Here is a 14636-nt window from a genome sequence, read left to right as displayed (position 1 = left end):
CAGGTGATTCACATTAACTAGGAACATTCAATATTTGTTAAAATAAATTCTTTTCTTTCTGTCACTTAAAGTAAAACAAATCCAAAGGACAATTCCACAATCGAAGTAGCATTAATTAAATGTATATTTAAAAGCATTCAGATTAATGCCGTAAACCGCCTTCTAGTCTTAGTCAACTAAAATAGAAAGTTGAAATGGCAAAGAAATCAAGGATCAAGGATGTGCTGGGGGGGATCTCATTGAAACTTACAGAATGCTGAGAGGCCTGGATCGAGTACACATGGGGAAAATGTTTCCATTAGGAGGCAAGATTCGGATCCCAGGGCACAGCCTTAGAATAAAGGGATGACCCTTTAGAACCGAGTTGAGGAGGAATTTCTTCAGCCAGAGGGTGGTGAATGTATGGAATTAATTGCCACAGAAGGCAGTGGAGGCCGGGTCGTTCAGTGTATTTAAGGCAGAGATAGTTAGGTTCCTGGTTGGTAAGGGAATCAAAGGTTACGGGGAAAAGGCAGGAGAATGGGGTTGAGAAACTTATCAGCCATGACTGAATGGCGGAACAGACTTGGAGGGCCAAACGGCCTAATTCTGCTCCTATATCTTATGGTCTTAAGGAAATAAATTACTTATTTTCTTCAAGTTCAGATGCTGAAGTTCCGCTTACATAACTAAGATGGCGGACATCTTTCCTACCTCCTCTTCCTCCTGGACCTCGACTGCGGGTCCATTGTGTGCTTCCTGGAAAAGGATTTTCTTCATCTTTCTATACTGGAGGTTATCAAGCTCTCTTACGGCATCTTTCGTCCTCTGGATCAAATCTATTAACACTGTTTCGGGGCGCTCTCTAACAACAAAAGCGTGCTACAAATTAAACAAAATGAGGCAAATTACAAATAATGTCTTAGTCTGACAATTTTTGCAATCCTTGCAAATACAAATAGCCATTTCCTTCCACGATTCATATATATATATATATATGTGTTTAAAGCAAAACATTCGGAAGAAATTTTAAAGAATGAACCCATCCAATAACTTCAGAATTCAAATTCAGGAACACGTATATATGTCAATTGGAAGAATATTCCAGTAGAGACCAAGAATAGCATTATTCCAAAATTGTTCTGATTCATTCTCACTCTTATCGACTTATACGCCCTTGACTTCAGCTTTTTCCTGTTTGGATTGGAATGACTGCTTCGCCTCTGGACCCTCGTTTGCTGTCAGGATGGAGACATTACCGACAACACTTCATTCTTCTAGATGATCTCTCAAGCCGTACTGTCTGTTGCTTGCGCTGTTTACAGCTTTCACACAGGCAATAAAATTGCTTGGTTCAATTTCACTTGTTCTTTAAAGATACTTAAACTGAACTGAGGTATTATTTAATTACCCCAAAGAAAAGCTAGGAATTAAAAAATACAGACGTAAAAAAAGCTCAGTTTTCAATTATATTCTAATTCAGAGTACTATTTATAACAGCTAAACAATAAGATTCTAAAACCGGTTTTGATTCAGTTACATTCACAAAAAGGTAGAATAGAGCTGAGAAAACATCAAGTACATTCTCATAGGGCATATGTTTAAACTGCAACAGTCAGCAATTAATTTCTGCACTAAAACATACAATTATCATTTATGCAAACAAATACTTTAAGACTTGGCAGCTTACTTCAATTATGGTCCATAATTTTGAACAGAAAACAATTTACTGAAGTATAGCAAGTTAATATTTTAAAAGCCAACAATAAAAATTCTGCACTGATGAGGGACTGGAAGTTGCCAGAATTATTTGCTAACGTTTCACACCAGGTCACAACTGAGAAATTGACAGCATCCCGCATGAATGTAATTGAGGTGAGCTCCATTTGGCTTTCTCCATTATAAAGAGGACTTTTACCGTAGATGCACGAAGAACTGCTATGCCACGAATAACAAAAGCTTGAATAAATAATCCAATTATTAATCCAGTAAACTGTGTTATCTCTACCACGTTACCAATCAGAATTCTCTATTAACTGGAATTTATGATGTTCCCCTAATACGAATCACCACTTTACCAATCAGCAGCAATTATGTAGCTATTTGGAGGCCCTACCTGTACACTACATTATTTTTATACTTTGTTTTAATGCACCAATGAAGATAAGAAGAAATACTGTTCTTTACTTCCCGAGTACTTGCATATTAGTTTATGCTGCAAGTATTGCGCAGCAGTCCATTGGTAAATGGAACCCTCCCTTAACCAACATTTTTGATTAATCAGTACTATTAATTAACCACCCATTCCCTGCGTATGCCAGATGATAAAGATTTTACTGTAATTAAAAATTAATGATATATCTGCAAATCTCTTAAATTTTTCAGTGTATTTTTTTTAATGTACTCAATTCAATAAAAGCAATCTAAATCCACTTACTTTGTGAGAAATTAAACATGAAAATCTGCCATTCTCAAGAGTGCGATATATTTATTTTTGCTTTTGGAATTAATCTATTAACTCTGGTGGCCTTTTTCCTGTTGTCAGTGCAAAACTTTTATTTATTTGCTCTCTAAGCTGCTTCTTACACAAAATAAAACATTTGAAAAGATTAATTGCTCAAAGAGAGAACGACAGTGGCAGAAGGAAAAGGTAAAACACTGGTTTAAAAAGTGTGAAGAAATCAAAAGTTATGAAGATAACCAAATGTGGATAAAAGAATCTGGTGATCTAGATACAGCTGGAAAAAAAAGTGACCTGTTTTGGAACCAAAGTTAGCTACTACAGCAATCTGTTTTAATTAGGGTGAAAGAATTTGTAAGCAAAAAGTGCCTAACAGGGGAAGGAGTAACAAACAAAATTCTATTCTTATTCACACTATGAAATTTAACAACATGAATGACATCTCACATCCTTTACTCCTTCATGGGATGTGGGTGTTACTGGCAAGGCCAACACTTGTTGCCCTAATTTCCCCTGTACTGAGCAGCTTGCTAGGCCATTACAGAGAGCAGTTAGAGTCAAGCACATTGCTGTGGGTCTGGAGTCACACGTAGGCCAGACCAGGTAAGGAAGGCAGATTTCCTTTCCTTATTAGTAAACCAGATGGGTTTTTTTACAATAATTGATGATCGTTGTCATGGTTGCCATTACTGAGTATTCCAGCTGCTGTGGTGGGATTTGAACTCATGTCCCCAAAGTATTGGCCTGAATTACTAGCACAGTGATGTTACCGCTACACTGCCATCTCCCCATGAAGATTCCCTTACGTGGTAAAAACATTTGATCATATTACACTGATGTGGAAAGGTTTCACTATGTAGTGAAAGCAACCCCAGTGCTAGTTTTCAATCATAGCTAAGGGTGCATTTATATTGAAGCTACAGTGGCTGTCATACAGATTTTATTTAAGCAAAACTTCATTTATACTGCCTGGTTCCAATTGGAATTTGCTCACCCAGGGAAGCTCTGTGTGAGTATGCTTACATTGTGAGCTTCCCTTTCTACTTGGCCATTTCACTTTAAGTATTTGGAAAATGCAGCTGGGAATGGCAACCCTCCATTTAAAATCAACTCCTGGCAAATTTAAAAAAGGGCATAGGATGTTCAGAGGATACTCCATGTGACTTCAAACTCAGCAGTGAAAGCTAGATTCAGGTTATTCTTTAACTTCACAAAGCAGCAATGCTAAATTTGCAGAATAGTGCACTCCAACATTTGATGTTAATAAATGTCAGTTCTGTTATTACAGATTAGTTTGCAAGCAAATAAGGGCTGGACAAAAGCCTCCGGAAAAACGACCAGAACAGGATTTATTTAGTAAGTCCGTCAGAACTAACTAGCAGAACTGGTCAAAGTTGCAACCAAGGGTTTTATGGAAATGCAGATGTTTAGAATTTAACAAAAAAACACAAATTCCATACTCTGGCCTAAAAACCACAAATGCAAAAAAACCTGCATGTGAAAACATAAGTTGCAAATGTAGACTGCAGCATTTAAAAAAAAATGTCCTCTTCCACAATGACCAAAAAACCCATCTTCAGTTTTTATTTTGCATGAAATCAGTATACAACGATGGAACACAGAATAAAATGTACAGTACTTTGTCCAGATAAGACAAAACATTACCCAGTGGAAATCTAGTTTCTGAACAAAACATGAACAATTTGTGACGACTGCATTACACAAGTTTGAGCGAACGGCAGGCTCTGAAATGCTACTTTGTGTGTATTACACAAGTGAAATCACAATAGACTAAGGACTTGAGATGTAAAAACTGTATCACAACTGTGTCAAAACTTTGCCTTTTTGTTAGACATCCAAAAAAGGTAACATTCTTCATTTATGCTTTTCAGACTGTCAATCTAAATCTCTCAAGATTTCTTCCCAAAAATGTCTCAAGAAAACCCAACAGAATGCCAAACACTCATTCCAAAGGAAACCCTTAGTTGCCTACAAAAGAAAGGTGATTTTCCCATTATATTCTTCTGGGACAGATTAGGGTATTCATCTGCAGAGGAGAAGGCCTGCAATTTAATTGTTAATACCCTGTACCATTCTGCTCCAATGCACAAAATTGGTGTAGATTTTGCATAACTTCAAATATGCGGCTTCGGAAAATTATATTTCTGCAGGATAAATCAGGTCATCAAGTAGGAATAAAAACAAAAAAATAATCAAATTCTTTAGTTTATAAACAAAGTATACTTAAGGGATTAAGAATATATCTGCACTGAATAGAGAATCCTACTGACTTTCAGAAGTTCCTCTGAAGTGGGTCTGTCTTGAGGAATTTTCTGAAGGCAGGAGTCTACAAAGTTTCGAAAATAGTCAGACCTGGGGAAATTATAAAAAGATTCAATAAGTACCAAACTTCCACAAAATATATTCAGTAAAATGCTACAGTTTCACAATAAAGTTAGCCCATGATCCTATGGCCTGAAATCTACATTGATAATGTGTGCTTTGTACAAACATTCATATTTATTATCACTATAAACATTGTTATTGTTTTTAAATCCAATCGTGGCACAAGTTACAAACATCTGGCACACCATAAAAACTGGGACAGTATCAATGACCCATACTCCAGGTGGTTTTCTGTTAGGTATCTCACAGTTCATAGCATCCCTACAGTGCATAAGAGGCCATTCGGCCCACCGAGTCCACACCAAACTTCCCCACCCATGTCCTCATTCCTGCCATATCCCTGTAACCCCACACATTTACGACAGTTAATCCATCTAACCTACACATCTTGGGACACTAAGGGGCATTTAGCATGGCCAATCCACCTAACCTGCACATCTCTGGATTGTGGAAGGAAACCGGAGCACTCGGAGGAAACCCTCGCAGACACGGTGAGAATGTGCAAACTCCACACAGTCACCCAAGGCTAAAATGAACCCGGGGCCCTGGTGCTGTGAGGCAGCAATGCTAACCACTGTGCTACCGGGTTATCGCAAGGAAGATAAGGCTGCTAATGATCGGAGATCATTTGCTCATGGTAGGTTTGCTGACTTGTGTGCCTTGTCATTCACATCTGATGAAAAGGGGTACAAGTTCGCAGGTTTGCAAATTGTTGCATGGCGAAAGAACGTAAAATATAACTAGAGACTGTTAAGAATTTCAGTCTATTTAAAATGACTATTTTTTAGTTAGCGCTTTCACCTCTGAGCGAGATGATAGTGAATTCAATCAAGTCCCACCTGAGACCTGAAGCCAAAATTCAGGTTGGTATTTCAAGTACGAGGTGGGATGTTTTGGATGTGGCATCTAATTTAACCCTCAGTCAGATCAGTATAAAATGATTCCATAGCAAGGATAATAGCAATCCCTTGACCAGCACCACTAAGACAAATTATCTGGTGATTATTACATTGCGGTTTGGGGGACCTTGCTGTGCACAAATTAGCTGATGCATTTCCTACAATACAATAGTGACTGCACGTCAAAAAGTAGGCATTTTTAAACAGAAAGGTCATATAGACATTACATTTCTGTAAATACCTACTATATGAGAGAGATTAAGATTATTTAAGGCCATCAAGAATCATTGAATCAGACAGTGCAGGAGAGGCCCTTCGACCCATCGAGTCGGCACTGATACACGAGAAACACCTGAACTCCCACCTAAACCCATCTACCAGCACTTGACCCACAGCCTTGAGTGCTTTAAAGTAATTGTGGTAAATATGATGCTTGCACAAAACAGATGAAGATGTGCAATAACCCGACTTTGGAAAGCACTTACAGCAGCACTTAGCACTTGGAATTCGAAAATATTTTTTCCAAATATTTAAAACCACTGAAATGTAAGAGAAAACCAGTGGAAAATGCTGCCTTTTTATTCTTTTTCAAAGCTGGTAAAGTATTCAAAAGCAGATTAGGCAAAAGGCTCGATTTCTTCCATATTGAAGTCAAAATTGCAACAAACTGAAAATAAAAACACTTATTGCCTTGATTTGCACTAGAAACACTAATGGCTTTGCAATGTCAAAACCAAAAGCATCTTTAAAATTAAAAAAAATAGAAGTGGCAAAAACAAAATCAAAAGTCAATCTCAAACGGGAGTATATTTTTTTTAAAAGCTTTTGTTATCTGCAGTATGCGGAACATCACTTTTTCTAAATGAGCCGTTTTTGATCTTTTCCACTCATAAGGGCCAATTGTGTGCAGCACAAGTACTGCCCAAGTCATGGACCACTGTACATTTTTAACACAATGCATGCTTAAAACAGTAGCTTTACTTTAGGCATGCCAAAAGTAGAATTGGCACCAAAAAAAAGATATTGATATGAAATGCAAGTACAATTTGCTGTGCTCAACCTGAAGAGCCTTTCAAAATTGTTAAAATATCTGCAGTGCCTCCATATACACTAAACATATAAAATATGCAATGGCTCCTGAATAATTAAAAAACCCTATAAAATATTTGTCCATTCCTTTGATGTGTTTCACATGGCTCCTGAAAACAGGACGACGCCTATTCCATTTGTAATGAAAATGAAGTAACATGCACCTATTAGACAAATCGCTTGCAGAGAATACAAAACTACAATGAACAAAAATAATTAACGGCTTGTAACAATTGTTGAACCAAAGAAAATAAACCGCATTACCAAAACTATGCATAGAAGGCTAAGAGGATTGAAGAAAAATCAAAGGCCCGACACAAATGATTATAGAAATTCATGCAAAATTTCTGAGAAGATAAAATATTTCGAAATACTCAAAGCAACATGTTCAAATGATATTAAGAATAAGGTAAACTGGTCCCTAACCTCAAAATTATACAGATTATAAAAGTCCGAATCTATGAATTTAAGACTTCAACATGAAACGGGCCTGTAAGGAGTTCCAATTTGGTTACAATAAATAAGAGCACAGCTATGCAGTATGATCCCAACATGTTCATTTGAAAAGAAAATTATCTGATTAAAAAAAGTAAATTTTCTTATCTAAACTGAATTAAGTATTTTAAGTTAGGAGTTGGAAATTAATACCAAAAATCCTATCAGAGCAACAACTGCATGTAGGAAGGATGGCTACCGATAGGCTTGGACATATTTAACAAAGTCCATAGAAGGTGGTTCATATAGGACTTTAGAACCTAAGATTTTATATTGCAATTGCACACCTAAGTTTACTGATGATACAATGCTAGGTGGAAATTTAAGTTGTCAGGAAGACAAGTTGAGTGGGCAACAAGATGGCAGATGGCATACAATGTGAGGAAGTGTGAGGTTATTCACTTTTGTTGTAAGAATAGAAAAACTTTTTTTTAAAGTATGAAAGTTAGAATTGTTGATATTCTGAGACTTGGGTGTGCTTGTACAAGGAACTCAAGTCAGTATGAAGGTACAGCAATCAATTAAGGTGGCAAATTGTATGTTGGCCTTTATTACAAGGGGGTTGTAGCACGGGAATAAAAAAAGTCTCGCTACAATTGTACAAGGCCTTGGTCTGACCATACCTGAATATTGTGTGCAGTTTTGTTCTCCATATGCAAGGAACCATATATTTGCATTGAAGGCAGTACACAGAACTAGATTGTTCCCTCGGAGAATGAGAGGCTGAGCATATTGGGCCTATACTCTCTGGAGGTTAGAAGAATGAGAAGTGATCTCATTGAAACATGCAAGATTCTGAAGGGACTTGATAGGGTCAACAGTGAGATATTGTTTCCGCTGGTTGGGAAATTTGGAAAATGTGGGCAAGTTCTCAGGATAAGGGGCTGATCATTTAGGGGAAAATTTCCATGACTCAAAAGTTTATGAACCCCAAGAGGGCTGTGGATTCTCCATCATCCTGCTTGTCTTGTATTCACACAAAATACGCATACCTATTTTGACAATTCATTCCTCAATGCCTACAACTGCCATGATAGGCAATGACTGAAGTTATACTACCATAATTAAATCAGGAGTTGCTAGTAATTGAACATTACCCAAACTAATTTCACCTACACAAAGCCTGCAACATTTCTAACTCTTGCATTTTATGCATGGTATGGAACTTTCATGCTTTTGTCTTGTGATTTAGCTCACTCACACCTTTTAAATGTTTTATAGGTTTGTACAACATTGCAAATTCTGCTCCATAATGTGCTGAATAATTTCCTCATTAACTTTATTTCATTCCAACAACCACAGCTCTTATCAAAACTTGTGTCACCCTCCAAAATTGATTCTTAAAATACCATCCTGGCCATCCCCAAAGCCTCTAAACTTCAACTTGTCCAAAACTCTTTGGAATTAATTTTGCCAACTATTCCATTTGTTCATTTTTTGCTTACCTAATGAGATTGCTGTCCTCTCATCCAATTCAATCAATTTGGTACTCTTGCTCTCATTTTCAGATCTCATGGGTTTGGCCTCACCTAACCTTGGCAACACCCACCAGCTTTACACCCCCTTCTTCACTACTTAGTTCTCTTACTCTAGCTTTTTGTGCATCCCGCTTTTGGCAGACAGATCAACTGCAACCACTGCATGGAGTTCCTTCCCTAATCTCTCAGTCTCCGGAGAGCTTTAAAAACCTGCTTAAAACAGATAAAATATATCATTTCATCGAACTTGGGTGTCATTGTCAGCATTTATGACCCATGCCCAATTGTCCTCAGGAAGGTGGTGGTGGAGAGCCATATTCTTGAACCACTGCTGTCCATGTGGTGTGGGAATTCCAGGTTTTTGACCCAGTGACAGTGAAGGAAAAGCAGTACAGTTCCAAGTTAGGATGATGTGTGGCTTGAAGGGGAACTTGCAGGTGGGGGTGGCACTCCCATGCGCCTGCTGTCCTTGACCTCCCAGGTGGTAGGGATTGTCTGAAAGTTGTTGTCAAAGGAATCATGGTGAGATGTTGCAGTGCATCTTGTAGATGGTACACATTGCTGTCGCTCTGTGTTTGTGGTGAAGACAGAGAATCTTGAGGGTGGTGGATGGGGTGCCAATCAAGCAGCTGCTGTGTCCTGGATGGCTCCAAGCTTCTTGAGCGCTGTTTCAGTTGCATTCGTCCAAGCAAGTGGAGAATATTCCATCACACCCCTGACTTGCCCTTGTAGATGGTGCACAGACTTTGGAGAAATCAGGAGGTGGCGTTGCATACTGCAGAATTCAAAAACTCTGACCAGGTTGTGTAGCCACAGCAATTTTATGGCTGACTCATTTTAGTTTCTGGTCAATAGTAATGCCAAGCATGTTGACAATAGGGGATTCAGTGATGGTAATGCTGTTGAATATTAAGGGGTGATAGCTGGATTCTCTCTTGTTTGAGATGGTCATTGCCTGGCACTTGTATGGCACGAATGTTACTAGCCACTTATCAGCCCAAGCCTCAAGGTTATCCAGGTCTTGCTGCATATGGGCATAGACTGCTTCAGTACCTGAGTCGTCATGTATGGTGCTGAACATTGTGCAATCAGCGAACATCCTCACTATGCAATCATCAGCGAATATCCTCACTTCTGACCTCCTGATGGAGGGAAGGTCATGCCTCAGATGATATCCTGAAGAACATTTGCAGTGATGCCCCGTGACCGAGAAGACTGATCGCCAACAATCACAACCATCTGCCTTTGTAATAAGTAGCTCTCCACGAGCAGAGAATTGTCTCTCTGATTTCCATTTTTCTAGGGCTCCTTGATGTCACACTCGGTCAAATGGTGTCTTGATGTCCAGTGAAGTCACTCTCAAGTCATCTCGAATTTAGCTATTTTGTTCATGTTTTGGACAAGGCTGTAGTGAGGTCAGGAGCTGAGTAGCCCGGCTGAACCCAAACTGAGCTGTGAGCAGGTTGTTGTTGAGTAAGCACCATTTGATAGCACATTGATGACACCTGCCATCGCCTTGCTGATGAATGACAGGGCGGTAATTGCCTGGGTTGGATTGGTTCTGCTTTTTGTGGACTGAACATACCTGGGCAATTTTTCACACTGCCATGCAGATGTCAGTGTTGTAGCTGTACTAGAACAGCCAGAGCAGGGATGTGGCGAGTTCTGGAGCACAAATCTTCAGTTCTATTGCCAGAATGCTGTCATTGCTCATAGACATCACGGTGGCAGTGGTCATCATTGCTGCCTCTCAGCGCCAGGGACCCGGGTTCAATTCCCAGCTTGGGCCACTGTCTGCACGGAGTTTGCACATTCTCACCGTGTCTGTATGGTTTCTCTCCAGGTGCTCCGATTTCCTCCCACAGTCTGAAAGACGTGCTGGTTAGGTGCACTGGCCATGCTAAATTCACCCTCAGCGTACCCGAACAGGTGCCGGAGTGTGGTGACTAGGAGATTTTCACAGCAACTTCATTGCAGTGTTAATTTAAGCTCACTTGTGACACTAATAAATAAACTTCAAAAACATTCAGGGCTGCAATCTGATTTCAGGATCTTCACAAACATCCACAGCTTTACTTTGTTGATTTCAACAGACCTTCAATTATTACAAGATGTAATAACTTCCTTCTGTCCAATATATATAGCTACCCATTATATTTTCCACATATATCGTTTATGGTCAAAATCTATGGTATATTTACCAGTTAAATTTAAGTACCACATGCCTTTTAAAAAAGTTAAAGGAACCAAACAGGCTTTTGCCCATTTTTATGCTTTGCAGATGAGATAAAGTCAAATACACAATATTTTCATTCTTATTTTCCCAACCACTGCAGAAAGCCAGTGTTTTCATTTTCGATATTTAACAATCATACCAGCAAGTGATAGATCACAAGATTTAACATGTTCACAATTTGAAGACTCAATAGATCAATGGTACCATTTATACTATTATTTTCTTACTGGAAGGACATGTAGGCATTGTAATATGATCTATTATATAATTCTTGTTTACCCTTAGCAAACAGCAAATGCTTTTTGTTTCTCTACATGCTCCTCCCTCATCTTCTAGACCACAAAATAAAAGAGAATCATCTTCGAGAAAGAGGAATATTTTACTGCACTAAGAACATTTAAAACCAAAGCCATCTTAAATTTAATGAATATATCTGATGATGATAATGGAAGGTATCAATGCAGTACATTACAGAGTCAATAAGAAACTTGGTGCAAGAAAAATTAAGCCTAAACATTTTTTGGTAATTACTTGGACACATTGCTGAACAATCGAGTTATTTGTTTGAAATCTCCCAGAATAATTAATCAGGATATTAACATATATCGTTTATGGTCAAAATCTATGGTATATTTACCAGTTAAATTTAAGTACCACATGCCTTTTAAAAAAGTTAAAGGAACCAAACAGGCTTTTGCCCATTTTTATGCTTTGCAGATGAGATAAAGTCAAATACACAATATTTTCATTCTTATTCTTATTCAGTTGAAGTGAATGGTTTAATCTAGGATCATAAATTTGTTCCCCAAATATAACTTAGCAATATAATTTGTATGCATTTGTACGACCTATTTTGATTGTTTCCATTATTCACTGTCCATCACTGAAAAATGATACAGGCAAATTGTCAAATGGCTGCATTATAGGTTTGTTGATATACAATAACTATACATACGTGAGGTGATTCAGGTGAACCTCTGAGGAAATTACCACTTAATGTGTAGCTAAGGTAGAAAATTGAAGTTATGGATTTAATGTTAACAGCTTAAAAAAATGCAAATTGTGTGTTTTTACTAAGTGGGCGTAAAAATATTTATCTGTCCATATTATGCCACACAGATATTTTAAGGAACTATATAATTTTGTTACTTAGATTCCCTATGCATAGCTTTCATACTGAACGATTACAATATCTGCTTATGAAAATTATTTAAATGCCTTTCCCATCAGATTTTTCCCCAAAAGGAAGAGGGGAAAAGTTAAGAGTTATATAATCAAACTACAAACAAGTGGCTCTGGAAACAAGCTCTGATAATAAAAAAGTCTTACTTAGGAATTAAACGAAATTACAGCAAAACATGGAGGATAATATCTAATAAATGCAAAACAATGATGATTCTAAAGAACAGAAAGCCTAAAATGATTTAGATGAACAAAATTTGATATTTGGGCAAACCTGTGACGTAAAAAGTTGATTTAGTATCAGTGAATGGATGTGACACTGTGCGTGGATAATCCTGGGTTTGAAGCACAGTTGTAATGTTTAGCTGATAACCCGCTGAGGTCATTTAAGGTCTGCTCTAATCAACAAATCCAGGTATCTGTAGCTACTAATAAACTGCTGAGGTCAATTAAAGGGAAGGTGCAGTTACTTGTAAATTATGGATGCTTTCTTTCTCTTTATAAAAAGATATTTTGTTCTGTAATGGTGTGGGGTTTTCTGGGGATATGAACGCCATGTGCCAGAAAACAGATTTTTATACATATAGGAGGGACATACATAGATGCATAGACTTAGATGAGACACAATGGAAGCTGCATGAACTGATTACAAGAGGGATTTGAATTTGAAATATTATAGCTCGTGTCAGTGCAGTATTGAATATGGCACAATATTGTTACAATCACTGCAAAGGACACTGATCATAAATGGCTTATAATTCAAAGGTAATACAGCTATTTATTATGGAAGTGCACAAAGTTTGAAATTGAAGGTGCCTTTACTGGATTTAATTGACTAATCTTGCAGACAACCAAATGAAAGCAAAAAATATGGGCATGTTAAGATTTTTATATAACTGGTGTTACTAGTCAAATAAAACATTTACTTTGGAATTCTATATGGATTACCAATAGACCAAACTCCAGCATTTATCACATTGTCATTAGTCTGAATTAATTGAACGTTTTTAGAAATTGTCCTAAATGACACCCAGCAAGATTTTCAAAGACAGTAATCTTCTTGGTACAAATACAGCTATTTCAACATTTAGCATCTTCAAAAATATACAAATACTATTTAAAGATTATGCAGTGCATTTTAGGATAATCTGTTTAAACACTCGGGATTAGAGATAAACCTTCATCTACTGACAAGTATTTCTTAAACTGGCAGTTGTTTATGATTTAGAAACATCTGTTTCTATACAAATCTCAGGACTCTGAATGTGTACTCACCATTCATTAGACTGAAGAGCAGGTGACTCATTCTGCGCTATATGGTATAAGGCACTCATTGCATTCATATTAAACAAAGGAGGCTTTCGCTCCGCTGTGGGTAAAGTAGCAGTAATCAGATTTCAGAACTGTTAACAATGAAATGGTAATTTTCATTGAGAGATTTAAGGACTCATTTAGAATATAATTGCAATCATTTTAAATGTATTGAAAGTAAAAGTTATCAAGCACAACTGATTATACTTTGTGATTATAGCATTTTCCCCAAGCCATTGTTAATTGGTTTCACGTTCTTGGTTAACTGCAGTGACTTACCTAATTCAATGCATGTAATTCCCAAAGACCAAACATCTACTTTGCCATCATACTGTCCTTCATCCATGGCAAGGATTACTTCAGGAGCCATCCTTTTTCAAAATATAAAATAGTAGCTTTAGTTTGATTAATTTGCATTGTAACAATAATAATTTTACTGATATTGCCATTATTATACTCTTAATAGAATTATAGCTCCAAAAATTATGATGGAGGCATGAGGCATTTACATCTGACATAACAAAGTATTTGAAATTCAAGTACTTAAATCGTATTTATCTAGATATTTTTGTTTAAAAACGAATTAAAAGTGAACTTTAAAAATAGCCAGGTGTTCCATTTATCAAGATATTTAGTTTGAGATATTACAACTTAAACTGTCTTGAATTAAATTTAAAAGTTTTTTTATTTCTGTGCTATTCAATAATATCAATTAACCACGATGAAGCAGAGACTCAGCTCTCCAGTGTGATAAACGGCAAAGACTGACATTCTCAATTTCTTGTGTCCTTGATCAAAAGGCCTAATGCACAAGTACCAGATCCTGTCATAGAGGTTTACAGCATGGCAACAGGCCCTTCGGTGCAACTGGTTCATGCTGCCCTTTTTTAAAACCACTAAGCTACTCCCAATTGCCCGCGTTTGGCCCATATCCTTCTATATCCATCTTACCCATGTAACTGTCTAAATGCTTTTTAAAAAACAGATTGTACCCGCCTCTATTACTGCCGCTGGCAGCTCATTCCAGCCACTCACCATCCTGAGAGAGAAAAAATTGCTCCTCTGGACACTTTTGTATCTCTCCCCTCTCACCTTAAACC

The 14636-nt window shown here is 37.5% G+C and overlaps 1 protein-coding gene across 4 annotated transcripts in view; it reads right to left on the bottom strand.

Moving 5' to 3' along the window:
* The window catches only part of taok1a (TAO kinase 1a), a 156687-nt gene that overhangs the window by 28493 nt on the left and 113558 nt on the right, over window positions 1-14636 (bottom strand). For all 4 annotated transcript variants that reach the window (XM_078224842.1, XM_078224843.1, XM_078224845.1 and 1 more), the window contains exons 8-11: window positions 13816-13907; window positions 13501-13594; window positions 4732-4813; window positions 694-861 (exon numbers count right to left, since the gene is read on the bottom strand). In XM_078224842.1, the coding sequence (XP_078080968.1) occupies window positions 694-861; window positions 4732-4813; window positions 13501-13594; window positions 13816-13907 (436 nt within the window). The remainder of the gene's footprint in view (window positions 1-693; window positions 862-4731; window positions 4814-13500; window positions 13595-13815; window positions 13908-14636) is intronic.

This window comes from Mustelus asterias, chromosome 12 (genome assembly GCF_964213995.1).
Source record: "Mustelus asterias chromosome 12, sMusAst1.hap1.1, whole genome shotgun sequence".
Classification (NCBI taxonomy): Eukaryota; Metazoa; Chordata; class Chondrichthyes; order Carcharhiniformes; family Triakidae; genus Mustelus; species Mustelus asterias.
The sequence above is the reverse complement of the archived record's forward strand: the minus strand, read 5'-3'. Positions and strand labels throughout refer to the sequence as shown.